The sequence below is a fragment of the Pelodiscus sinensis genome, chromosome 3, assembly GCF_052426305.1.
Source record: "Pelodiscus sinensis isolate ZL-2025 chromosome 3, ASM5242630v1, whole genome shotgun sequence".
Classification (NCBI taxonomy): Eukaryota; Metazoa; Chordata; order Testudines; family Trionychidae; genus Pelodiscus; species Pelodiscus sinensis.
This window is the reverse complement of record NC_143054.1, coordinates 169,138,789-169,166,421: the sequence shown is the minus strand read 5'-3', so window position 1 is coordinate 169,166,421 and position 27,633 is coordinate 169,138,789. Positions and strand designations below refer to the sequence as shown.

General features: G+C 40.2%; 1 protein-coding gene across 2 annotated transcripts in view; it reads right to left on the bottom strand.

Moving 5' to 3' along the window:
- Positions 1-71: 71 nt before the first annotated feature.
- The window catches only part of LRPPRC (leucine rich pentatricopeptide repeat containing), a 156,067-nt gene continuing 128,505 nt past the window's right edge, over positions 72-27,633 (bottom strand). The window contains exons 33-39 of one of the 2 annotated variants that reach the window (XM_075925421.2): positions 24,337-24,476; positions 24,065-24,180; positions 20,230-20,304; positions 18,560-18,644; positions 11,248-11,390; positions 9,939-10,001; positions 72-601 (exon numbers count right to left, since the gene is read on the bottom strand). In XM_075925421.2, the coding sequence (XP_075781536.2) occupies positions 590-601; positions 9,939-10,001; positions 11,248-11,390; positions 18,560-18,644; positions 20,230-20,304; positions 24,065-24,180; positions 24,337-24,476 (634 nt within the window). In that variant the 3' untranslated portion in view covers positions 72-589. Of the gene's footprint in view, positions 602-9,201; positions 10,002-11,247; positions 11,391-18,559; positions 18,645-20,229; positions 20,305-24,064; positions 24,181-24,336; positions 24,477-27,633 lie in introns of those variants that run through there. The other variant, XM_075925422.2, reaches the window with a different exon arrangement.

The window sequence follows — 27,633 nt, the reverse complement described above, 5'->3', positions numbered from 1 at the left end:
GAGCTACTTAGAATATTTTCTAAGGCCCATTAGTATGACAACCAGTCCAGAGACTGAGACAACAAGCTTTGAAACACAGAGCATTTGCTGGTCTAATTAAGAGCAATATGATTGCTTGTCTGTGATACAAGACAATCAGATTCAGGAGAGGATAATTCATGAGGTCAAAAGTCAGGTAGTTATCACCACAAGGGAATCAGATCATTGCTGAGAAAAGGAAAGCGCTAATTATATTATTTCCCTTATAATGCATGTTTTATACAATACATAAATATAAACAACACAAAAATTAATACACTTTTAAATTCCTAATAATACTAGCCCAAATCTAGGCTTCCTGTTGAGCTGTGCCCTGGCATTTAAGGCCACTGGGAATGATTAAGGAAGCCAACATTTCACACCATTTGTTTTATTCTGAGCAAAATGCCAGTGGCCTTTAGAATCACAGACTATAACAGTTCCCCTGTCTTCAGAATACAGTAAGTGTCCCCTTTTGTAATCATTTGCCGTGATAGTTTGACTAAGTATTATCTTTGTTGAGAAAAGCACAGGTCGTCTCTGTTCTGTCAAATGTTTGGATGTCCATGGCTCAGACTTGTCCCTTTAAAGAACAGAATAAAAGAAAAGGATATGAATATTTAGCTTTGTGCATTTCATTGGGAATTCATCAATGCTTCCATATTATAAGAGTACATTATTGCTGCTTTGTAATATGTTCAGTGCCAGAAGCATGATAAATTACCACTGAAAACATTAATGTGCATGACTAACAATAGTAAAGCTATAAATTACCATAATTTTTATGCCCCCCTGCAGCTAGTAGTACAACACAGTTTTTCAACCTTGTTTTCATTTGCTAAATGTAGACAAATTTATTCTGCTATTGGTGTCTGCTATAAAGACATACAAATGCAGATATTGTATTTGTAGGCATGAGATATATGCTCCCTGAAGTATTTATACTATAGACACAAAGACTATGTTTGTCATTAAAAATATAGGGCAATGAACAACTAGAGTGAATTTTTCTGTCTCTAATGTCTTCATATATATTTGATTATTAAAACTCAAGCGGTTAATTTTGGACAATAAGATGTAACAATCAAATATAACAAGAAATATTACTAGTGATCTTGCTCTGAACATTTTAATATTTGCAGTATTGCCTGCTAGGTTAATAAAATCACAAAAGAAAGAAAAATCTTTAGATAAGTAATGCTTGCAGATGTATCGCTCATAAAGAAGTGGTAAGTGAGCAGACATTTCTAATCATATTGTTAAGTTTTTACTGTATCCATTGTGCTAATTTTACTATTATTTAAAAAGTGATTAAAACTAGCTGTGTAAAGTAATTAAGTTAAGCTAACCTTAGTATTTGAGGAATTCCATAATACACTTTGGAAAATACAAGTTAATACTACAGATACTAAGGGCAACCCTATTTATTTTAGGCTAACTTGGCTACTTTGGGATATGTCTACACTGCATTCCTCTTTTGAGAGAGGAATGTAAATGCAGCCGTCTGAAATTGCACATGAAGCACAGATTTGAATTTCCGCTTTTGCGAAACGTAAGGGTTATTTCAATAGAAGGGTTTTTTTTAAAATGACCCCATCTAAACTGCTTTTCTTTTGAAATAGGATATTTCGCAAAAGCGCCTGGATGCCATTATGCAAATGAAGTGTGGGAAATTCAAATCCGCGCTTCATTTGCAATTTCGCTCGACTGCATTTGCATTCCTCTCTCAAAAGAGGAATGCAGTGTAGACATACCCTTTCAGAATATATGCATTCTCAGTAATATATTTGGAAACAAATTGTTTTTGTTATCCCTACAGTTTGAAAAAGAAAGTTAAATGTCAGCAATTCCCTGCATAAGTCATGAAACAGCAAAGCTAAAGGTATTTCCAAGCTTAGCTTCTGACCTTAAAACTATTATTAGTTACTTTTCCTGTATCTTAACATTATAGGTGCTTTGTAATATGTGCAGTGCCAGAAGCATGATAAGCAGCTATAATAAGGCATTTTATTAGCGCTGTTCTCAGATCTGAGAGCACCTGGAAAAGACTTCCTATGTGACCTTAGACAAGTCACTTAATCTCTGTCCTGCAGTTACTCATCTGAAAAACAGTGTAATGCTATAAATAATAAGTCTTAGTTCAACAAGGCTGTTCTGAGGATGAATACATTAAAGATTGAAAGTTGTTTGCATACTACAGTACTAAGGGCTACATAAGTTGCCCAGATAGATACATTGAATTAACACATATACCTAAAAGTACTAGCCAAGGTGGAGTCCTGTTGTACTAGATGCTGTAGAAACAAATTAACTCTTAACTGCTTCTGAAAAACTTAGAGAAAACAGTGGAGGAAACCAAGATTCAATTGTTTATTATATTGCTTCCATAGTTACTGGAGAAATCCCATCACCTTCTCTTACTGTATATGAGATCAAAGTGTGAATTTCTTATAGTCAAACACCAACCTATTACAAGAGGTTTCTCACAACAAAAACTACTGACAGGCTAAGCCGAAGCTGAAGTCATACTGAAGGACTCATTTTGTAATGGACTTTGCACAGATTCCTTGTGGTTGGTTTCCAGGGTATCGGAATAGAAGACCCTGCATGGAAGTTGAGTTCTGAGAAACCCTTCTCTTCTTTTCTCTCACAAGGCCAGTCATCTGAGAACTCCTTCCCTACTCCCCACCTTTCTGCCCGTTCTTGTATACACAGGCTCACCATTGGTCAGGACAGTTTTAAGAAAATCTTCAGCACGAGCAACACAACTAGAGCAAAACCATTGCTTGTGTATATCTCTGGGCTGGTTTTCCCTTCCCAAGCTACAGAGCTGCTCTTGGCGACCACTGCAACCTTAATGCTCCCTCCTTATTAGAAGGTGCAGTCACCTCACATCCCATCCTCACCTACCTATCCCCATGAAACAGTCACAGAGTAGAGTTACCTGGAGTTCATGGGTTATTTATCTCCTGAATATCTTCTGCTCCACCAAAATCAAAACTTGTGCTGTTTAGCTGAACAAGGAGGAGGACAGTCACAAGCTGTAGAAACTTAGGCAAGATTTCCTTTTTAGTAACACTTTTGGGTCATATTTTATTGATGCTTTTTAAGGTTGTTGGCAGCACTAGGGTGCAAATACTGCGCATGTGATTGGAAAGGAAGTGAGATGGGCTTAGGATGAATGAGGAAGAAAAATACACATACAAATAACTCAAAAATAAATTAATAATCCACCAAGTAGTTCAATGAGTGCAGCGGGTTATTTCATCCAAATTACATTTTAAAGGTTAAACACAAAAACTTAAGATGGTTCATTTACATAAATTCAATATGGCTGCATTCCTTTTGGAGAGCATCTCAAGATACAATGAGCTAGAAATATGTCTCAGCCAAGGGTGACTGAAGCTACAGCACACTTTGGTCAGCATGCCTACAGACTAGACATTTGCAGGCTTAAAAACTAACCACCCTGCCTGTAATATGGTTTAAAGCATGTAAGGTCACTGTCAGTCATCTCCTCTACTCAGACAACAATTTTTCTACCAGACATTTCAACTCCAGGCAAGGTATAATATTATGCATATTGATACATGTATTTACACTTTGCTTTGTATAGTAACAATGCCAGATCTTTTCATATCAGTCTTTTATCAATCTCCCATGGAGCCCCTGCAGAAGAGATCTATGGATACCTACAATCTACTTACACTAAAATCTTGCAGAAATCTAGTGAACCAGTTGCCTCAAGCAAGTAAAGTTCATTTCTATTTTGAATGGATAAGTAAAATGTTATGGTCAGTGTGACAGAGTAAGTTGTGTGTTTAGACTGGTAAATTAACCTGACAAGTTTGCAAGCCTGCCATTGTATATTTCATCATCTTGTAGGTATTTCATTTTGAATATACAGAACTAATGAAACTGCCCACAAATTTAGCAAAGAAATGTTAACTTTCTAAAATGTATTTCTTTGTGCCGCAAATGGCTTTTTCATATGCACGTATACATAAATGCAACACAAAGATGAAATGCTTTATAATCCAAGCATACTTTAGGAAAACTGTACCTTTGGAGCACAACACTGATTGAGACTGAGAAGATCACAATGATACAAACACTAGAACACACCACACAGAAAAATGCCATAATAAAAAATAATGAGTATTAATTCCTTAATTGCACCCACTGTGGTTACTTGGAAGGAAAATGAAATGTCGTAACAGTCATTAGAGGCAGTGGGTCTGAGCCTGTCTGTTCTTAATTATCTCTCTCTTCAGGCCTCCAGATTCTGCAATGGGAACTTTGGCTCAAGAGAATTGTGAGCCCCCTGCTACCTTACCCTAACTTGGCCTACGTACCCGGTATTGATGCCACAAAAATCCTAGTACTGTTCCCTCCTCATGCTCAAGTGATGGCTCTCTCAAGCACTGAATTGACTCACCAACAAATGTAGCTACCAGGAATGGGCTAACTGTTAATGCCCAATCTGCAGCCATTCCAAATGCAGACACAGTTTGAGACTTTGAGTACATTAATTTATATGCTTTGGTAATAGAGTACCCATAGTTCTGCCATCACTGTTGCCTGTAAGATGTGCACTGAATGGCCACCAAGAGAGTTTCAGGTGCCACCCAAATGATTAGCAGAGTGTCCACAGCTGGCAGCATATGTTTTTACTGATGGTGGACATCCACCCATGCCTTGGTGCACATAAAATTTATCCCACATATGGATGGGAAAAAAAAAAGGAAACATTTACAATCACAACTAGAGATGACTGGCAAACATATTACAGTTGTACGCTATACACTATCAAATCACAGGAATATCATCAATAGTTTGACTGGTATCTACAAACACAGAATTAGTACCAGTTACATCTAAATCCTGCCTTTTCTCTGTCCAAGTGTCAGCTCCTGCTGAAAGGGAATAGATTCCAGTGCAACAGAGAATTAAGAGGACTTTTACCTGTGCCATGAGACTTAAGCTACAAGCTCAATTCACCGTCCCCCAACACCCAGTTCCACCATTCCTGTGTGCAGATGAACAACACTGCCACTTTCCTCATCAGCTCAGGCAGTTTGATGTGTAGCAGTTTGCTCTGTGGGTGTGTTTAGTTGCTTCAAGTGATGGCCCAGACTACAAAACATACAGGCCTAACCCTCACTTATGTGGTTTTGACTTCACTGGCTGGAACAGAAGACTATGAAATTGAGAGAGATTTGTAAGATGACCTCTAAAATAAGAGCTGTGGCATTACAGAAAGGGTTGCAAACTAGCAGACAGAGTCTTCAATTATGTTGATATTATACTGACATACATTTACTACAGCTGTAGCTTTAGAAATGAGAAATGTCTCTATTTTAAAATGAGACTGGCACTCAACCATTGAGCTATGATTGAAATTTCAGCCATTAATGTGGTTATCTTTATGATACACAAACACTAGCTGCCAGATACTTCAAACTAACTGGGCATGATATATTGAACTGTATATTCTGTCTGTTTCCAGCATGAGGTCCTTCACATCCATCCTCCCCTTTATCTAAATAATACAAATGTCATTAGATGACTATACAATTACTTGCAGAATCCCTAAATAAAAACATCTTTGTCTAAAAACAAAATCAGCTAATTCAGCCAAAAATATTTTACTTTGAGGACATAATAAATCTTCCGTGTCAGTGCAATAAACTTAATAATCTTACCATGTTTAACAAAGTGCTTATTTTAATCACATTCTTCACCTTAGCTTTCCTAAAACAGTATTCTTTCATCAATAAATTCAAAATATAAACAAGAAAAAATAACTCTGGCAGTACCATTCCCATAATGAAACCAAGTTCAGTTTTGCACTTGAAGCATCTATTCACTAGGGATGTCAACCTGTAGTTGACCACATGATTAACTAACTGGTTGATCTTATCAACTACATGCACTCCTCCCCCTTTCACCTGATCCCGTGGAGCATCCTGCCCCCCTCTCTGATAAGAGAGGCAGCAGAGCAAAGGGTGAGGGGGCAGGTGGGATTTGGTACACACTTTCAAGCCAGCTCCCCACATGTATCAGCTCCCATAAAGCCGCCTGCCCCACCCCTTTGCTGCCTCCCAGAGGCACCGGGGATGGAGTGGGAGGGCAGGAGAGGGTGCCACAGAGCAGCCTCTGTCCATGGTGGACTCAGGCTCGCCATGGATAGTGGCTGCTCCATGGAATGCCAGAGGAAACTGCCCTTCCCACCCCCAACCAGACTGGCTCCCTCCCACCACCCTGCGTTGCTGCCTCTGTATCAGAGGCAACAGCGCGGAGTGGCAGGGAGTCCCCGGGAGTGGGCCCAGGAGCGCACTGGCAGCTGGCCCCGCCCCTGGGGACTATTGAATAATCGTGTAACAGCTAAGTTTTGATGTAGTTACACAATTATTCAATTAACTGATATCTAACATCCCTAGTATTCACTCCTTTTTTTCTTTGAATACAGGTTGTAGTCCCCCAAAATTATATAATGCATTACAGCTTACCCTTCTCCAAATTTATGCCAATTTTTCTGGGAGTTTACAATTAAATTGATTAGTTTGATTTAAAATTAATTTATCCTTTAAAAAAATCAATTATTTGTTGTGAATAATCTAAATAATAATGCAGATGCTTTCATGTTCTCTTATAGTTAAAGCTCACCAAAATCTTGTCTATGAGCTACATTTAAGCAATTATTTTATTTATTAATGTTCATTTCGTCATTTTTCTTCATTTGGGTAATTTTCTTTAGTGAGACTGATCAATAATGTACTTCAGGAAATTCCACAAAGAACTACCTTATTTCAAAAGGACTGCCATCTTCCTTTCTCATCAGTAAGACTGAGGTCATATTTTGTCCACAGTTAAGTAGCCAATTGGAGATGAGCATCTCTTATTTAATCTCAGTAGAGCTGAAGTTGCAGGCTGTTCTTTACCCAAGATGGATGCTGGTCTCATTTTTACTGGAAATAATGGCAGGCAGTGGCCATTATATAAATTAAAAAAAAAAAAAAAGGGCACTTCAAAATGTAGTTCGTTTTAGTCTTCCTCCCATTGAGAGGTGGCAGCCATTTTGAATTGCATCATCCTCTGCCGTAAACTAAACCTTTAATGCCGAATGTTTATTGCTTCACAAAGTGGACCTGTTGTGCCAGATCTACTGAAGAAGGAGCTTATGTGTGTAGCAAGGGAGAGGCGAGTTGGTGTGTGCACATATAGGGGATTTCGGAGGACAGGATGTCGAAGTGAAGTGGGGTATATGCTCTATGGTTTTATAGTGCTCTGACAATGCAAAGCAGCTGTAAACTGACTGCTTTGTACTGCTCCAGAGCATACTGGGGAACAGAGACAATTAAAAACAAGTAGTAATTTAAGGCTCATACTTCATGTAATTAGAATCATCATGTGCCATGTAGAAACACTATGGGCAGAATCTAATATATCTAACATTCAGTTTCATACATTGGCACAATGGTGTCTGTATTTTAACTGGCACAGTCACATGCTATTAACCTCACCCCTCGGCTGTTATGGACAACCTTGGTTCAAGATATTATCATACTGCTAATCTCTAATAGTTACAGAGAAAGATTATTCATTTATTACTTTATTTTTATAATAGTAAGAATAAACCTTGCACTGGGAATCTGCATTTTACAATATTTATGGACAAAGGTAAAATAGATTGCACGCCATTTGTTTTTTATTTACTTTCTCTTCGATTGAAGCTTAATTTCTACTTGTTACCAAATGTGCTTTCTTAACTCAACATGGTTACTTTTTAAAAAGTGGAATAATTCATCTATGTTTTTAAAGACTGTTTGAAACAAGGACCATCATTTACATATTTTTGTATTGTCTTTTTCCATTTCTATAATGCTTTATAGCTCAAGATATCAAAAAGTTTAACTATGAATTCAGCTTTAGGTTATTCTATCTGTCCTCAGAGAGGTGTAATCTTCATGATGCCAAATTGAGAACTGAGGCACTAGGGGTTTAGTGACTTGTCCAAGATTTCTCAGTTAGTCAGTGAGGGTACGTCTAGACTACATGCCTCTGTCGCCAGAGGCATGTAGATTAGGCTACCAGGCATAGGAAAATGAAGCGGCGATTTAAATAATCGCCGCTTCATTAAAATTTACATGGCTGCCATGCTGAGCCGACAAACAGCTAATCAGCTGTTTGTCGGCTCAGCACTGTAGTCTGGACGCGCGGGTGTCGACATCAAAGGCATTTGTCGTCGACATCAAAGGCATTTGTCGTCCACCCAGGTATGCCTCCTGGGATGAGGTATACCTGGGTGGTCGACAAATGCCTTTGATGTCGACACCCGCGCGTCCAGACTACAGCGCTGAGCCGACAAACAGCTGATTAGCTGTTTGTCGGCTCAGCGCGGCAGCCATGTAAATTTAAATGAAGCGGCAATTATTTAAATCGCCGCTTCATTTTCCTACGCCTGGTAGCCTAATCTACATGCCTCTGGCGACAGAGGCATGTAGTCTAGACGTACCCTGACAAGACTTCTCAGTTCCAAACTTTAACTCTGAGGCCATATATTCCCATTATATATTTTACTTTACACCAGTATTGTTTTCTGTCTGAAGCACATTTGCTAGTGATAGTTGGAAAATGCCAGTCATCCAGGCAAGGATATTCCATTCTGTGTATAGGCATGCTTTGTGCAGTCAGGAATACTCACAGGCAGAGATTTTTGGTTTTTCTTTGCTTATTCACAATGGTAAAAGGTATGTTTTATTCTGTGTGCATCTTCCCTTTGTAGCTAACAGCACAATGGTTATCTTCAACATCTTGGGACTTTGCACTGTTAATCATGACATTTGGATATGCAAATTGCTACAAATAGTTATGCAAATAAAGCATGAATCTCAGTCTTCTGGCAAGTTACCAATGCTGCCCTTGCTACTGGAAGTGATGGCCACTCCCCTCCATTGCTTTATTAGACATCCCTGTCCTTGATTTTCACATAGCATGGTATTAAGTGGACTAGTAACAGTGACAACACATAGTTATGAAATGGCTTGAAGGACAACATGGCTCAATTCACTACCGTAAAAGGTAGAAAATACTGACCCCACTTTTACCTCTACCTCCCCAACTGGTTAACAAGAAGAAGACTATTAAAGCATGTAGAACATTCTAAAGGAGAAACAAAACTGAAATGTGTGCAGTTTTATTTGAGCTACACAGTAGGTACAAATTAACTGAAAAGAAAATGGACTTAAAAAAACAAAAATAAAAAATATCACAATACATTGTCTAGAGATCTTTCAAAGGAAGTTAAAGATAGTTCAGAGCAGGTTACGGTAAGTATTACACCAAGCAGCTTCTACCTTTTCACAAATGTGCAAAGTGTATATTTACTCACTATACAAGAATATATTTGTGAACTTCAGTGTACAGATGCACACTGCATTGAACATCAGAATTACAGTTTCTTTTTGGTGGTTTTTTAGAGCCATGGAATTTGCTGATTTAAGCCTGATCCAATGCTCACTGAAGTCAATAGAAAGACTCATTGATTTCACTGGGCTATGGATTAGAGCCATACTGAAAAGCTAGCTGCACATAGGGTATTTACAGTAAATTCCAGCAGAACTGGGGACCACAATGTAATCAACTTTCACCAGGTCAAACAAAAAAAAAGAGAGCTATGTAAGTGGCTATTCTATTGTTGAGTCAACAGCTCTACAGCAATAAACTGTATTTCTACTACCAAATGCATGTCTCAGTTACAGTTTAGTCACTGAAGACCAGGTTTAAAACACATCATGTTTGAGTAAATTATTTTACACTGAAGTACATAATCAATTGTTTTATTTTTTTCTAACAATATTAAATACATTCAACATTCTTCATAGTTATAAACAATTGAAGCATAAAAAGGTTTATACATCATGTGCTGAGTGTTCTTGCCTTTCTTTCCTCAATTTATTCACATAGAAATGGAAGGACTCCTGTAAGAGGAGAGGGAGAAAAAATATTATTTCACTGAAAGTTACTAATTGTAAATAAAGCACCATACTTTCTGAGACAAGCTAAATCTATTTATTGTTCTATGCCATTTACTAGTTATCCTACATCAAGGTTTATAAAATAATTTAACACAATATTAACATTAAATAAAAGACAAAAGGAAAATTTTGCTTTAAATGCTTAAGGAAATATCAAATATTCTCACTACAAGATGCTATTTCCCAACCTGAAATTGTGTGTTTGAGAATAAATGAATTAAAAAAAAGAAAGAATCTCAGCAACATTATTCATACTAAATGAGAAAAGAAATAAAAAGATGGTGTGGAGGAACATTAAAAGATGTAAGAGGAAATTCCACTGTTTAAGAAAAACAAGTCACCTTTACTGCTAGTAGGAACTCAGGAAGTAAAAATGGTATTGATACTATATGTTAAAATTAAACTAAACAACCCCAAAGGAGGATTCAAATGATAAAAGCAAAGAGAGAACAGTTACTTATTGTTACATACTGTTAAAAAGAGAGAAATTATACGTAACAGTTTCAGAAAAAGGGTGGAAAATACTGATTATAAAAACTTCAAAATGGCAGGAATTGGAAAGTAATGAAAACCATGTACTTTAATACACAGATCAAAGGAAGGAAAGTATCTCAATTCCTATGTCCAGAGTATTCACTGAAAGAATGCAATGGAGAAAAGGTATTTTCACTCTCCTCACAACAGTTTCATGCATCTGTTATCCTCAGGAAAGGGGCATTTGTAAAAAGGATAAAGCTACATATTTTTATTATGAAAGTCAGTAACAGTCAAACTGAAATGGGGAATTATTTCTACAGCTTTAAAAATCCCATCATATTGTTGTTATGCAAAACAACTTGCATTCAAAATAAAACAAACAATTTCTGGACACTAAAATCCTTTGTTATTGCAATACATATTCTAAAATTAATTTAAGTTGAAACAATGAGGTAAATGCCCCAAAGATAAACTCACACCTACAGATAAGCACTGATAAGGATCCTGCACTTTAAATACAACAAGCTTCAGAAGATTCTCTTCTCCCATAAGTCAAGCCCAATGCAAGATTAATACAGTACCTACAAAACTCAAGTACTTCATACATTGACTCCTTTGAGGATTCTCCATGGAGATATAATCCCTATGCATTTAAGTATGCAACCCATAAGAATGCAAAGCTATTTCTTTTTAAATCCGAAAAAACACTCACAGGGGGTTCAGTGAATGGGACAGGCTCTCCTGCACTCTTCAGCAGAAATGCCAATCGTTTCAGGAATATCTCATCTGTCCGAATATTCTCAGCTTTTGCTTTCTCAAACAGAGTTTTTGCAGAAACGATGTCGTTGTCTAATACTAAGGAAAGAAAAAAACCTGAAGTTATAGGAGATGTCTGTCAACAGTTTCTATTCACTGTGCACTTCATGACAAAGATTTCTTGTTTCCTTTATCTTTTAAGCAAATTCTTTAGCTCATAAGAGGACCATCACCATACTAATTAAAAAAAATTCATTCCACAAAGCAATTTCCCCTTTTCCATTTTACAATGAGGCTGGACGGCAGATTCCTTTGATGTTTGCTAGACTGACAAAGGAGCTGCACATTCAGAAGGCAAACATTCCAAGACTTGAGATGCTTAGACTATGTCTACCCTATGAGCTAGAGGGTGTGATTCCCAGCTTGAGTAGGCATACCCACGCTAGCTCTCCTTGAGGTGGCACACTAAAAATAGTAGTGTAGTAATAATATAGGCACTGTCAAGTGGCAGCATAGTCTAGCCATCCCACACACAACCCCACCTGAACCCTATGTGTACATATTCAGCACAGTTACCCTATAGGGACACTGCTCATGCTATCCTGATCACCCTATGTTTAGCATACCAGCTTGAGGATAGTCAATGCATGTCTACACAAAAATGATACCCCTTCCTCAGAGAGAAGTTGCCAGAGAGTCAATGACCTCTTACTGGAGGGATGACAGAGACTAACTGTATTGTAGCTCTGAATCAGTGAATCCTAGATCTGTGGATTTCAGACGTTTGTTTTTCTTTTCAAATACAGGCAGTCCCCGACTTACGCGGATCCGACTTATGTCGGATCCGCACTTACGAACAGGGATCTCTCGCCCCGGAGCTCGCAGGCAGCGATCCGCCACCTCGACCTCCGGGGCGAGAAAAGCTGCTCCCGGTGCCCCTGGTCTGCTGGAGACCATCTCCAGCAGACCAGGGGCACCGGGAGCGAAGCCACAGCCGCGGCGGGGTCCCGCGCTTCTGAGGCTTTGCTGCAGCTTCGCTCTCAGTGTCTCTGGTCTGCTGGGGACCGTCTCCAGCAGACCAGGGGCACCGGGAGCGAAGCTGCAGCCGCGGTGGGGTCCCGCGCCTCTGAGGCTTTGCCAGAGCAAAGCCTCAGAGGCGCGGCACCCCGCTGCCGCTGCGGCTTTGCTCCCCGTGTCCCTGGTCTGCTGGGGGGGGAGGGGCGCAGCTAGTGTGCCCCCCCCCCAGCAGACCAGGCTTTTGTTGTGGACCTTGGGGCAGAGCAGCTGGGGCACTGCCGGTTGGTCCTGCAGCGCCGCTCTGGGCACTACTGGACCAACCCGGCAGCACCCCAGCTGCTCTGCCTCAGGCATCCTGATTCAGCCGCTGCTGGTCAGTTTCAGCAGCGGCTGAATCAGGACGCCTGGGGCAGAGCAGCTGGGGTGCTGCTGGGTTGGTCCAGTAGCGCCAAGGAGTGGTGCTACTGGAGCAACCCAGCAGCACCCCAGTTGCTCTGCCCCAGGCGTCCCCAAGTCAGCCGCTGCTGAAACTGACCAGCGCTGACTACAGGAAGCCCGAGGCAGAGTTGCTCTGCTCCAGGCTTCCTGGAATCAGCCGCTGATCAGTTTCAGCAGCAGCTGACTTGGGGACGCTTGGGGTTCTTAAGTTGAATCTGTATGTAAGTCAGAACTGGCGGTCAGTTTCAGCAGCGGCTGAATCTGGACACCAGTTCCGATTTACATACAGATTCAACTTAAGAACAAACCTACAGTCCCTATCTTGTACGTATCCTGGGGACTGCCTGTAATCATGGCATGATCCAGAACTCTGTGCTGAGCTGTTGCTCCCTTTGGAAGTTACAAACTTGGAAATCCCTTTTGCATAGAATCTGGCATGGGCATCATAGCACATTCATATGCTAAACTTATGCATCTGCAATGGAGGATACAGCTTGCCATCCTTTGCTCCAAAGACACAAGCCTTTACAGCTTTAGCTAAAGACGACTCTTTGTTCTCTGTCACTATAGCAGCAGAATGGTTTTTTTTTTTCCTGTAGGCCAATTATTGGAGGGGAATGATACACCAACATACACACTATACTTTATGCTAACAAAAGGGGAGCACAGAATGTTTTAGAAAACCTGCTGGAACACTCAAATTTTAGAATATCACCCCTATATTTTTATATTATATTATTATTATTCCCAACACTGTATGTGTTTATTTATATTTTTAAATTAATATAAGGCTCATTCAACTTGCTGTCCCTGAATGGTGGGAGTTCAGGACTGACATGTCAGATACACCCCATGGGGCTCCAGTACTGACACTGGGCAGGTCATTATTATCCTTGCTGCCATATGGCCATCATGCCTGCCCCTTGTGGGCCACTGGAGATTTGGCTCTCTTACGGACCTTCGAGTGACCAGGCTGGAGCCATAAATGCCTGAGTCTGTCAGCTGACCCTTGTCAGTGACTGATAAGGAAAGAGCAAGGAATGATGCCTGGATGAAGTGCAGTACAAGGAAGTCAGAGACTAGTGCTTTGCCTGGGAACAATCCTCTACCAATGAGGATTTACACTGGGGGCACTGCTTTGGAGATGGGGACCTGCACTGTGGTGATCTCTGGTACAAGGCCTGGCAGTACTGCCTGTACAGGGATTGGCGTCCTGACTTTGGCTCCCTGACTTGGGCATCCCATGCTTCGTAGGTGGCAACCTTAGTGTTAAAGAGCTGGAGACTGAGGCAGCAAGGTCCTAGGCCATGGTGATCAGTATCAACGCCTGTGGTCTGGGGACAATCTATTGCTTTGGAGGGAGTTCCCATAACTTAGAGGTCTGTGCCTTATCTGGCTTATTGCCTAGCTTGGCATCTGAGGTGCCAGGCAACCTACTTGGTCCTTGGTCACAGGGGCTGCCTCAGACCCAAGTGCTGCTCTCAGGAGTTGGAGGTAGACTCCTGGTAAGGTTAGGGGGATCTAACCACAGCAGTATCCCCATGCAACTCTGGGGCTGCCACACATCCTAGCATATCCTTTCCCTGAAACCCCTTTTCCTGCAGTGCTAATGCCCTTCGGCTCCAGTAACTTCTTGGGCATTGATGAACGTGAATAGTGGAGGGCTGGGTCTGGTGCTGTGCTGATGCTGAAGTACTTGATGTGCAGACTGTCCAGTAGGGCTCTGGGAGCGGACAAAACACAGCTTCATTCAGCTATCCCACTCCTTTTGAGTTCAAGGTAGAACAATGTGGTTTTTCTGTAGCCATATGGGAAGGTCTGTAGCCATATTGGTAGGCCTTCTTCTGCAGCCAGATTGAAGAACAATCTGTCTGCAGAAGACGCTGTAAAGCCTGGAGTCACAGACTCATATTCCATCTAAACTGCATTAAAATAGTGTCATACCAGGCTGTCAGAAAGAGATCCTGTCCTAATGGACCCACTGTTACCAGATAAAGAAACAGATCTCAAGATGAATACAGTAAATTTAGTTAACAGCATGTAGTCTGGTAAGAAACTGCTTATCAATAGTTGAGGTTGTGGAATCCTCATTCTATGAGTATTGTCCTCACTTTCCTATTATTTGTCTGTGCGATCTCTGTCTGGTTTGTAACTGTTCCTGTCTGCTGCATAATTAATTTTGCTAGGTGTAAACAACTAAGGTGGTGGGGTATGATTGGTTAGGTAATTCTGTTACAGTATGTTATGATTGGTTAGTAAAATATACTGAAATAATTGGTTAAAGTACAGCTAAGCAGGACTCAAGTTTCACTATAAACTGGGGTCCAAGAAGGAGATGAGAGGAAGAAGGAAGCAAAAGGGAAGAAGGAAAGGAACACTAAGAAGAAGGAGGGAAAACCTGGAAGACCTCACCTCCAAGACACAGCCTAAGATCAGAGCTGCCAATATTCCTCCTCACGACCATGAGGTGCAGCAGCTAAGACCCAGATAGACTGACCTTGCCTAGCCAACAGGGGAAGTCTGCCTGATCAGGATTGGTGAGCATGGCACTGTGTGCTTAGCATGTGTATTCTGCTTCCTTGGGAATTGTCAATAAACAGAGAATAAGAATATTACTGTATAAGGCTCTTTCATTGGCAAAAGATCCTGCAAACCCACAGGAAGTTACACCCTGAGCCCTAGGACTTGGGTAAGGGTGGGTGTCCCTAAAGTGTAGAAGGTACAGAGAAATTTGTGCGGGTAACAGAGGGCGAAGTTCTTGCAGATCCTGCACTTGTCTTTTCTGTGCGATTTTCCCCAGACACATCAAACAGCAATCGTGGTGGTCACTAATGGGTACTGTGTCAGACAGAAAGCAGGGGGCTGCAGGAGTTTGGTGGAGGGCAGATACACCAGTAGTTGGGTGTGTGGATTTATGTTCCCTGAATAGGCTGCCAGAAACTGCTGCTCAGTCATCAGATCAGGCATACACCTGAAACTCATTAGGAACCAGCCTGCAGTGCAGCCTAATGTAACACTTGTTGCCAGCTAAGGCCTGTGGACTCTCTATAAAAGCCTTCCTCTCAGGCAAGGCAGGGGAAGGAGAAGAGGGGCAGACTGGAGAAGAGGAAACTCCAAGTGGAGGCAAAAACTACATGCCGCAAGCTGGGCGGGGGCGGGGGGCGGGCAGGGGTTTCCCCAAGATGCAAGGGAGGAGGTACCAAGGGAATGGTTGGGGAAATGGCCCAGCGAGGGGCCGTTATTCTGTGGAGATATGGGCAAGGGACCTACTAGTGGTTGCCACATAGGGAGGGCCCTGGGCTGGAACCCGGAGCAAGTGGGAGGGACCAGGTTCACCCTAACTCTCCCCGTGGCTGGTGGGGTGCCAACATGGTCAAAGGACCCTTGGACTGTGGAGGAGTTTGTCTCTCAAACTAGTGACCGGCCGATGATGAAAATAGCTCATGAAGCAGGGTACCCTCGCCTCTGAAAAAAGGAAGAGGCCGCAGTAGGGTCACCATGAGCCTGTGAGGCACACAAAAACTCACAAGGAAGCGCAGGACCCAATGGGCACAGCTTGATCACCTCAGTACAGAACTAACATGGTTTAAAGCCTGGGGAATGGAGCATGACCCATTCTGCAGTGAAGTCCCCAGCTAGGACTTGAAGAACTACTAAAACCATCTAACACTTCATGATCAAACTAAGTACCTAAAAGCTAACTACAAAGGAGACAGAACAATGGACTGAAATAATCAACAGCACTATTGCAATGCAAGACAAGATGCTCTGAGCAATTATCACAGGTAAGAAGGAACTGAGAGGGCATATGATCAGCACTCAAAGGGATACTCTAGCCAACTCTATGGCTGCATCTAGACTGGCAAGTTTTTCCGCAAAACCAGCCGCTTTTGCGGAAAAACTTGCCAGCTGTCTACACTGACTGCTTGAATTTACGCAAGAACACTGATGATCTAATGTAAGATTATCAGTGTTCTTGCGCAAATACTATGCTGCTCCTGCTCGGGAAAAAGCCCTCTTGCGCAAAAGCATTTGTGCAAGAGGACCAGTGTAGACAGCTAAAAACTGTTTTGAGCAAAAAAGCCCCAATGGCGAAAATGCCGATCGGGGCTTTCTTGTGCAAAACCGCGTCTAGACTGGCATGGACGCTTTTCCGCAAAACGTGCTTTTGCGCAAAAGCGTCTGTGCCAATCTAGATGCTCTTTTCCGCAAATGCTTTTAACGGAAAAACTTTTCTGTTAAAAGTATTTGTGGAAAATTATGTGCCAGTCTTGACATAGCCTATGGGTACCAGTAAGGCAAAAGTCTCTAATGACTTCCCCTAGAATGCAATCGATCTGAGCACATATTTGAATAGCTGTTTAGTGTTTTTAAACAAAAACAACACCTCATAATGCTGATGCAGAATGGTACCTGCAGAGCAAAGGCAGTTGCTCTGAGCACAGTACATCTTTGTTCCAAGCTCAGTGGCTACTCATTATTTTTCAATAACGATTGAGGATTCTGATTATAGGACTGTTATATTTGGCTCTTCTCTTGCAGATACATTTTAACCAACCTAGACTGCTGTTCTGTATCTGCAGTCTCTTTCTGGAATGTAACTTTATAGGACAAAGCAGCAGGGAATTTTCAAATGGATGATCATTCAGTTATGGAGTTTACTTTCACTGGTGTCTTGCCAGAGCTGGGTGACTTTCAGTGAACAGAAAGCAGTAGAATTCTAGATGGTGGTATGGTCAAGGTCTACCAAACACTGAAGGAAGTCAAGGAACTGAAGAATCATTCGGTGGTCTGCTCTTTTAGCGTTTGCCTTATTTTGAACAACATGAGATTACTTGTGCTGCAATGATAAGTAGCATACTTACTGTGTGAGAACTTCTATAGTTAGTCTTCATAAAGAATGGGGATTTGTTTTCTTAAATCACATTATATTATGCTCAGGGGGGAAATGGTGGCTGTTTCATGTTTTGATTTCAGATTTTGCTGAGAGAGGTTTATTCCTTTTTGCTTGTACTGTATACTCCTGAAGAAGATAACACTCTCTTTAAATAAAACTGGAGCTCTCTATCACCATAAGCTAGACTCAGGACACAGAGGCATGGAAAATTCTAGTTGTGTGCAGTCAGGGGGACTGCATGTTGTGGCATTTCCATTTTGAATATGCTGCAGTCAGCCATCCAAATACGTGGCCTGTTTTTCAGACTAACAAAATATGTTTTGTTAGTCTATAAAGTGCTACCAGACCATTTGCTTGCTGTATTTTTCTGTAACAGACTAACTCGGCTTCCCCCTGAAGCTCCTGTTTTTCAGAGGTCCTCAGTACATGTAATTCTCCACTGATTTCTACAGAAGAAAAAGTTATTCAGCATCTCAGAACATCAGTTATAGTCATACTTAGGTTCACAGGAGCCTGACTTTTAGCACCCATGCTAACTATATAAAACAACATTCACTATATTCAAGGTGTGTTCCAAACGGGATTAATGAGCTCACTTAACTCCGGCAACATTTTGCAACACTTAAGGCAAAAGTTCGCTTCCTTTTCTGTTTATTGAAACAATACTACCGCAGTGCTGCTACTCCCCCCTGCAGAGTTCTGGCCAGGGATCCACTAGTTACTCCCTTATCTGTGCTGGGAGCCGCAGCCAATGTGATAACTACTGTAGTACACAATATCAATGCATGCAAATGTCTGGTACCTCCATGCACCTTCTAAAAAGCAGAACCTTCCTGGTTCAACTGCTTTTGAGACTTTCCAAGGCCCTTCAAGATATGCTCCTTACTAAAAAGCAACATTGAATGTAAACATTTACCATGGCATTTCAGGAGGTAAGAGTATACAACTTCCATTTCCGGGAAATCAGGAACCAGATCTAACAGCATCTTGATTTTCTGCCCCTAGGAAATTAAATTCGTACAACAGAAACATTACCTACAATATAAATATTTAAGAATAGGATTATACTAACTTGGGCATTGATAGTTCCATTATGTATGAGTGTTTCAGCTGAAATTCCTAGTAGGACTGGGCTATTCAATTTGATGACCAAGCTTTACATTTTTTTCATCATTTCACATGCAACAAGAAAAAACGGTGACAAAATTCATTATCAAGCTTTTTATGTCAGTGGGAGGGTTGCCAATGCCTTTGATGGAACCAGGATTTCATCCCCTATGTTCAAAAATGCAGAGCAACCAGAAGCTCTCAGCCGCCACCATATGGAATGTTTGTCAGTACCCATTAGAGATGTCAACGTGCAGCCAACTACACGATTAATCAATAAGCATAGGCTTGTCAGTAAATCTTATTGACTACATGCATTTCCCCCTCCCTGCTGCCTCTATCAGTTCCCCCTCCCCAAGCGCTCCTGCCTCTGGGTCCCCCACAGACAGAGGCTGCTGTCACCCTGCACCATTGCCAAGCCAGCTCCTCTCGTGGACCAACACCAGCCTGCCACCCGGTGCTGTTGACTCTGTTATAGAGGCAACAGCACAGAGTGATAGGGGGCTCCCTGGGAGTGGGGCCAGGAATGCAATGGCTGTAGGCCCTGCCCCCAGGGAATATTGAATAGTCGTGTAACGGATAATATTGTGAATGGTTACACAGCTATTCAATTAATCACTATCTAATATCCCTAGCATTAATTAAGGTACCTAAATATGGATTTAAGAAAATAATTCTAATTTCTAATTTTTGAAACTCTTGCCATGCAAGTGCAAAATAATGGTACAAATTGAATGAAATCTATAGCTAAATACAATGACACAGTTTCTTTCCTTATGTTTTTTAATATATGGACAGCTTTCCAATTATGTAGAGAATCAGGGAATATACAAGAACCTATACACATATGCAAACCATGTATATGTGCATAAAATTTATATGCCCTATTTTGAAAGGTGTCCTCCAACGTAAACCTCATTATATAGTAACTGGCATGGCTAGTTGGTTTGTGAGCTTACAGTGCAGCTAACAAATAAGTTCAGATTTTCACATTGAAAAATATGTGCATGCTTACTGTAGTACAGAAACATGACAGTTATAATGGAGTGAATAGGAGAAAGTTACATAAAATGTGTGACGTTTGAACTCGAAATTACATTGAGAGCAGAGGAACTGCTGAACTGCAAAAAGAAACAATTTCAGTATTTAATTTACATTTAACATATACCATACAATAAATGGGGTTCCTGATGTAGCAAGTTCTACAAGATTAATGGTGCACTATGAAGTTAATATTTACACTGCTGATATTTTGGATGGGAAAAAGAAAAAGCAATGTCTGATCAAAGCTAGCTTTGAACACCAAAATAATTAACCCCCTTAGTATGCTTTGACTCAACTTTCTTGCTGGGCTGACAAAATTTTCTTGCAAAAATATTAATATGCAAGCATTCTAAACGCATCCAAAAGTTGTTATTCAGGACTGATTAAAGAAGAACACCACTTCTATATTTAATTACATTCATGGAAATATTATACCTGTCCTGGTTTCTGTGAAGATTTAGCAATGAAAGCCATCATAATTTTCTTTTGTTCAGCTATCCCACCACACCTCTTTAAAAAAAAAAAAAGAAATGAAAAATTAAAATAGCATCAGTGAGCATAGCTTCTTGATAAACAAAGTGGCTAAGGTGAACATTTCCAATTAAAAAGGTTCACAATACTACAGTAATATATCATTAGCTAGAAGTAAGGCCTAATAAAAGACCATTAATTAAAAAATACCCCCAAAATGAAAACAAGTGCCTACCATGCCAAGCTTTTTTAAATGCTGTCCTTGGCATGATAAGCATGAAGTTTGTTTAAAAGGAAAGGGAGAAAAAATTAAATGCCTTAACATCCCACAGAAATAAGGCTTAGGACTGTAAAAGAAAGAAGAAAAAAAGAAACACTATTCCTCTCCAATTATACTGCCAAGCATTCACAAGTGAGCTAGGGATCATAAGGTTAATTATACATTTAATAAGGTGTCAGGGAGATAACTGCTCGTTTCTTTATAAAAATTAAAATGTACAAAGCAAGTTCTCTTTAAAGTATAATTACCTACACTTATGCATACAAAAGGACTGATTTCAATCTCTCTATTTTATAAAAGGCTTTCATTGCAATAGACAGCCAGTGCTTGAAAGAGACAAAAGTTAAACTTAAAAAAAGTTTGTGACAGACCAGATAAGTCAAGTGTCTATCCCATCTTAGAAACTCTAGTAAAATCAAATATGCAAGACAATATTTTAGTTTATGCTCATTGTGTCATTCTTATACATTTTAAAATACACATTGTTTTATATAACATTTAAAACATATTGAAATGCACAAAAGAAACAGACTCCCCAAAGTGGTTATATTTGCAAAATACACAAAATGAATTTATAATATAAACTGATATTTTAGACACATGTGAACAATAAATAATTCTCCAGTGCATTAACAATATACTACGTATATAATATTGTTTGACAAGTTGTTGAAGGTCCAGGTGAAAAGGTTATTGTTTGACACCTCATTCTATCAAGAAAAGGCAAACTGATGGAATGTTGAAATTCACATACCCCAAGTGTTCTGTCAAATATTTGCTTTATGATGACAGTATAAAAGCATTCTGAGGGGAAACTTACAATATTATTGCTACTGGTACTTGCCATCCTCACCTACTGTCATTCTGGGAACTGAGTTCTTTTAAAAGGACTAGAACACGGAATATATTTGCATATTCCCTTCACAAGCTAAGATATCAACTCAACTTCTATGCTTTTAAAAAGTTTTTTTTTTAAATGTAAGGAACACCTTTACTTGCTAAATGGTAAACATATTTCACTTTCTATGGTACAGGTTGGACCTCCCTTATCCGACACTCTTGGGACCTGATCCATCCCAAATGAGGGAATTTGCCAGATATAGGGAGGTCCCCTAACATCAGCTACCAAGGACACTTCCCTTCCCTGTGGCTGGCTCCACTGCCACTGGGCTCCAGCCTGCAGGGGTTGGACATGAACTCCAGCTCACTGGGGCTCCCTGGGGATGGAGCTCCCCAGCTGCTGCTTCTCTCCTGCCAGACCAGGAATCCCCGGGGCCGGGGCTTGTCGGTCTCACTTCTGCTGCTATCTGCTGTGGATACCCGGGAAGGGGTTTGCCATCTGTGCCACACTCCACTGGAATCCACAGGGACTGGGCTTGCCAGTGTCATTTCTGCCCCACCCAGCTGGGGCTCCCAGGAGATGAGGCTCCCAGTTGGTTCACACTCCCCAGCTTTTTTACCATCAATATCCACGGATGTTGCTGGACTACAGAGTCCTGGATTACAGAGGTTCAATCTGTACCATCAGAAAAACTGCACAATGCTTTTTTAAAAAGGGGTCAGTGACATCTTAAAGACCATGTTTGAGAATTATGTCCTCACGTGTTACTAATATCATTTTAGAGCCGGGGTGTCCAACCAGTCCTGAAGCAATAGCCACTATAGTGGCTACTGCTATAGTGAACTAACCACGCTCAAATGGCCAAATAGCCACATGTGGCTAGTGTGTTGGACACCACAGTTTTAGAGTATTCTAATGAAATGTATTCAACCTTTATGTTTTGTTGGTTTACTTTTTGCACTTCATTCAGTTTGCATAATATAAAGAAACTGGTAAATATAACTTTCTTCTCAAATATTAGTGCAATTCTTGAGCTACAGTTTGTATTGGACTGTTTAAACCCAGATAGGAATGGTTTCCACTGACACTTCCTCTTCCCCAAAGAATATTCTTTTTAACACTCTAAATATAATGTCTGAAGCACCTGACTCTGCCCATGTTTAATCTCTCTGAACACCTCAGAAAAATCAACATTTTGTGGTACACAACCAAAATCTATGCAAGAAGCTATTTCTTATACTATACAGGACAAACACCAATTTTGCGGTAATAAGATTTAACATCTAAAAGGACAGATGCAAGTATTTCCACGATTTATGAAAAATTCCAGAGGGATTTTGTTTAAATCAACACTTTCTTGCTGCACTTGAGAACCTGAAAAGTTAAACTAACAATCGATTTTCACAAAATCATAGAACACTAGAAATGGAAAGGACCTTGAGAGGTCATCAAGTCCAGTACCTTGCCCTCATGGCAGGACCAAGCACCATCTAGATGACATGTAAAATGGATGATTACTGAAGAAATAGGTTTGCTTATGACATCATTTTTAAGTTGACCGCATTCATTTAAATAAAGCTTGGATACTCCTGTCTTTGCAAACAAACAAAATTATACTTCCACAGTGTATAATGTGCAAATATGCTTAATCCTTGTTAATATGCTAGCAACAATCACTGATTAAATTTCTTTTTTCCTGTTAATAAAAATAAACTGTTTCTGAATGTAAAAAAGAAAAAAAAATGAAGTGGAGGTTTTCTTTCCTTTTTTTTTTTTTTTTTTTTTTTTTTTTTAAAAAAAACACTCAGTAGCTGGTATAAGTGACTATGGTACTATTTACTATCAGAAATTGGTAACAGGCCTCAATTTGACACAGGGAGTCTACACAAAACACAGCAACCTGCAGGATCACTGTGATTGTTTGACTGCCACCTGCTGGGAAGAGACTCCCTGTCTGAGGCTGTTTGTGTATACTGCCAGTGGCAGCTCTTATCACCCACAGTTCTTTCTGCATTTGGCTCAGCTTTATATTTAGCACTGTTAAAAAGGCATGAATGCAGTTGTCTCATTCGCTGAAGATTGCTAATTTATAACTGAGACTGTAGGCCACAGAGACCTCCATTTGTCATTTAATGTGTCTTTGACACACGAGTGAATAGAAAGCAAATTCAGCTCTTAATAAACCTTGAATAAAGCACACAGAATGAGTATTCAAGTGAGAGACTGCAAAAGAAAACATTTGCTCACTTTTTGTTTGCAAACTGCATAGCAAGAGAGATGCATGTTATTTAAAGTATTACAGAAATTAGAGAGATCAAAGGGAAACTGTTCTTTTGCAAGAAGAGATTGATATATAACTGAGCATTCGAGCAGAAGCACTTGTCTTGCACAGGAGTTCAAGTGAGATACAAGTTCTCCTTCCCTTGTTTCAGGGCATTTCACATTATAGGAAAACAAACCATTATTCTTTTACCATGCCGGCACCCATAAAACTACTAGTCTATAATTTGGGACTATCTACCCAGGCCATGCTACTGCAATTCACATTGTAATTTAGGTGCACCAGCATCAGCATTCTCTGTACACTGAACTCTAACACACACACCTACGTTTGATAATTTCTCAATTTACTTATGACAAGCTCGGAACACTACTATTCCTCTCTGGTGTATTATTACCTGTAGTAGCAATCTGGCATCATCTATTCTTCCTTCAGACACATACTGAAGAAAAAGATCCGTGGCAGGTTTGTAAATTCCAAATTGATTGACCAATCGCTCTGCCATGGCACTTACTGCAAAACAATAGGTATGTAAGAAATATTTTTTATTTAAAAACTCACTTTTACAAATTTTATAACTTTTTTTGAATAAGGCAGGATTTTATACGCAATTATCTTTTACAATGTTTCTATTTAACCGGCATATTTAATTTCACTAAAATAACTTACATTTTTCCAAAGCTGACTCCAGTTTTTCCTCAATCACCTTTCTAAATACATAGGATATACTTGTGATTGGTGAATCAGGATTTTGCATTCCCGAAATAATCAAAGACTCAATATATTCCACTGCCGTATCAAGGTTATTGCTATAAAAAAAACAAAGGCAGTGAACTGGCTTAGTTTTAATGTTAAAACTCAAACCAGAAGAAGCAGGTACATGAATATTTTATTTTTGTACATTAATATTACACACAGTAACAATGTTAAAAGTACCTATGACTTAATTCATGCAGATATTGTAACAACACAAAGTGAAACAAATTTATGGCTGAATGGATACAATCACCAGTAACAATTTTTTTCTGGAACGAACTTTGACCTGTACAGTACTAAAGTAACTCTGACATGATTTTTTCCTACTATTAAACAAAGGTGACTACTGGTTAGTTACTTAAAAATGGTGTTCTGAAAGCCTAAAAGGTAAAAATAAAACATTAAGGGATAGTACTTGAATAATTAATACATAAAACTCGGAGTATTTTTATAATATTTAAGATTTACCTAAATTTTTCATAGATGTCTTTCTAGATGTGAAAAAATTAAATGTAATTTCTTTAGCACCTTTGTCTATAGTGTGTCTTAACTTAGCAAGGAGTACATTGAACCATGCTCTAATAAAATCATGGGCATAAGGTGCAGTATTCATTAAATGCCAAGTCTACATTTGGAATTTTAAAAAGCACAAACTGCCATCCTCTTACCTCAGTCCACGCTAAAAATAATTATAACAGTACTTAAAGGAATCTAATTGGATCAACACAAATATTTGATCATTAGAAATACAGCACATTTCAGCACTTATAAGCCACTGAAAACACTTAGCTTGAAATCCATGTCACAAAAACATCTTTTCCAATCCATAATGGATATTTAAATATCCATAAGGAACTGTTATTGCTGTAAATTACAAATTGCTAACTATTTTTAAAGGCAAGGACACAGGGTTTTTGCTATGGGAAAAAGTGATGTCTGCACATGTAGTCTCCTATGTTAAACACAAATTCAGTCAGCATAAGAGAAAGAAAACTAATACAATCTTTCGTACAGTAACTCTGCATAATCTGATCTATTTAGTTCCTGTTGCCACTCCAATTTAGGATAAATACATGAAAAGACTTTGACATTTCTCCAAGGATATAACATGGAAATATGGTATTTTAAGACCTATTTAAAAGCCTACATAGAGACTGACCCCACAAAATCTTACTCACATGAGTTCCCATTTCTTACTCAAAGAGTAAACTCACACCACTTTATATTCATTACTCATACAAAAAAAAAAAGCTCAAAGACATAACGATTTTGCAGGATTGGGTCCTTAAATTAATGCTGTTTTCAGCTACTAGATAGCCTATTAAGTTCACTATTGGAAAAGGCCTGCTTGGAGCTCACCACCTAATATAAATCATCTTGAAATTCCAAATACCTTAGTTGGATATTTTTTCTGATCCTGAATGCCTGAAGCAGATATCTGCTATGTTCTACAAATCTACAGCTCTCTCTCACAAGAGTGGTTTGAAATAAAAAAATACAAAGACATAAGAAAACAACAGAATGTGAGGACTATTTCCAACAGAGGTATGTTTTGTTTTAAAAACTTTCTGATCTGAAACTATGTAAAGTCACAAACCAACATGAAAGTTAAAATAAAAATGCCAAACCATAGATCTATAAATCTGAGACAAAGAATATGGATGATGTTTGCAGACAATTAGAATTGTAGTCCGACAATAGTATGGCAAGTGGATTTTTACAAAGTACTTTTCTTATATAGGGGGAGGGATAGTTCAGTGGTTTGAGCATTGGCCTGCTAAACCCAGGATTGTAAATTCAATCCTTGCGGAGGCCATTTAGGGATTTGGGGCAAAAATTTGTCAGGGATGGTACTTGGTCCTGATGTGAAGGCAGGGGACTGGACTTGATGACCTTTCAAGGTCCCTTCCAGTTCTAGGAGATAGGCATCTCCATTAATTTATAGATTTTACACTGATGAAAAACAGATCAGTAGTTATCCATCAGGCATGGTACATTCTTCAACTACTCCAGATTGCATCTCCATAAGCCAGGACTCTCCTAGATCACAGATGTTCCAGGATCAGAGAGTATAGGTGTGCTGCAAAGGGTAGAGGGTGCCAGGAGCCCAATGCATGGCTCAGTTAGGCTGCCCAGGAAGCTGATGTGCTGCTGGGGGAGGGGGAAGGGAATAGGCATGGGTCAGGAAGTCCAGAATGCGGCTCAGCTGGGCTTCAGGAGAAGAGGGAGGAGATCCAGTGAATAGCCAAGCTGCCCAGGGGAACCAGGAAGCCCAGTGGGGTAGCAGAACAGGGGTAGGGAGGATTCAGACTTCAACAGTCTTTGCGTCAGACCCTAAGTGAGCACAGTAATATTATGCACAATAGTTGGAGAGAGGGTGTACTGCAGGTTGAATTTCTCTTGCCTGGCATAATTTGAATTAGCCCGATGTCCACTTTCCCATAAAATTTGTTTATAGCCACCAGTCCTAGTTTGCAGAGTTCTGTGCTGTTATTTAGCTCTGACTTACCCCTAAATGTCTTTCTTCTAAGAGCCCAGTCAACAGCAGGAATGTTAGTGCACAGCTGTTTAAATGATTAATCAATAAGACTAGGCTTGCTGCTTAATCCAAACAACTACACACATTCCCCCCTTGCTGCCTCTGATGCAGAGGCTGCAGAAGAGGAGAGGCAAGGCAAGAGCTAATGCTCAGGGGAAGCTGGCTTTTAAGCTGACTCCCTGCTCTTGCTGTTTCCCGTAGAGCCACCTGCTCCCCCTACCCCTGCTGCCTCCCACAGAGACAGCAGCATGGTGGGTATGTGCAAAGGGCAGCGCTTGGGGGGAGAAAGCTTAAAAGTCTTCTCCTCAGAGTGCCAGCAGTGGGTGGGAAGGAGGAAGAGGGGACAAGGGCTGCTACCAAGCATCTGTGGGGAGCTGAGATTCCCGTGGACAGGCGCTGCTGCCACCCTACTGCACTGCACTGCACCAGTGGTTCTGAATTGCTTGGGGACGCGTGGAGGGAGGGAACATATGGACCAGCAGGAGGTGCCAGGTGACCCATGGGGGAGGGAAGGAGGCATATGGAGATCCCCATCCCTCTGGAGCCCTACCAGAAGGGTGTGCCTGCTGGCCCGCTAAGAGGACTGATACTGGCCCTGAGGTAAACTGAGTTTCAGACACCAGCTACAGAGGGAATTTGGGTGTGTAGGATTTGATAACTACATATATTTT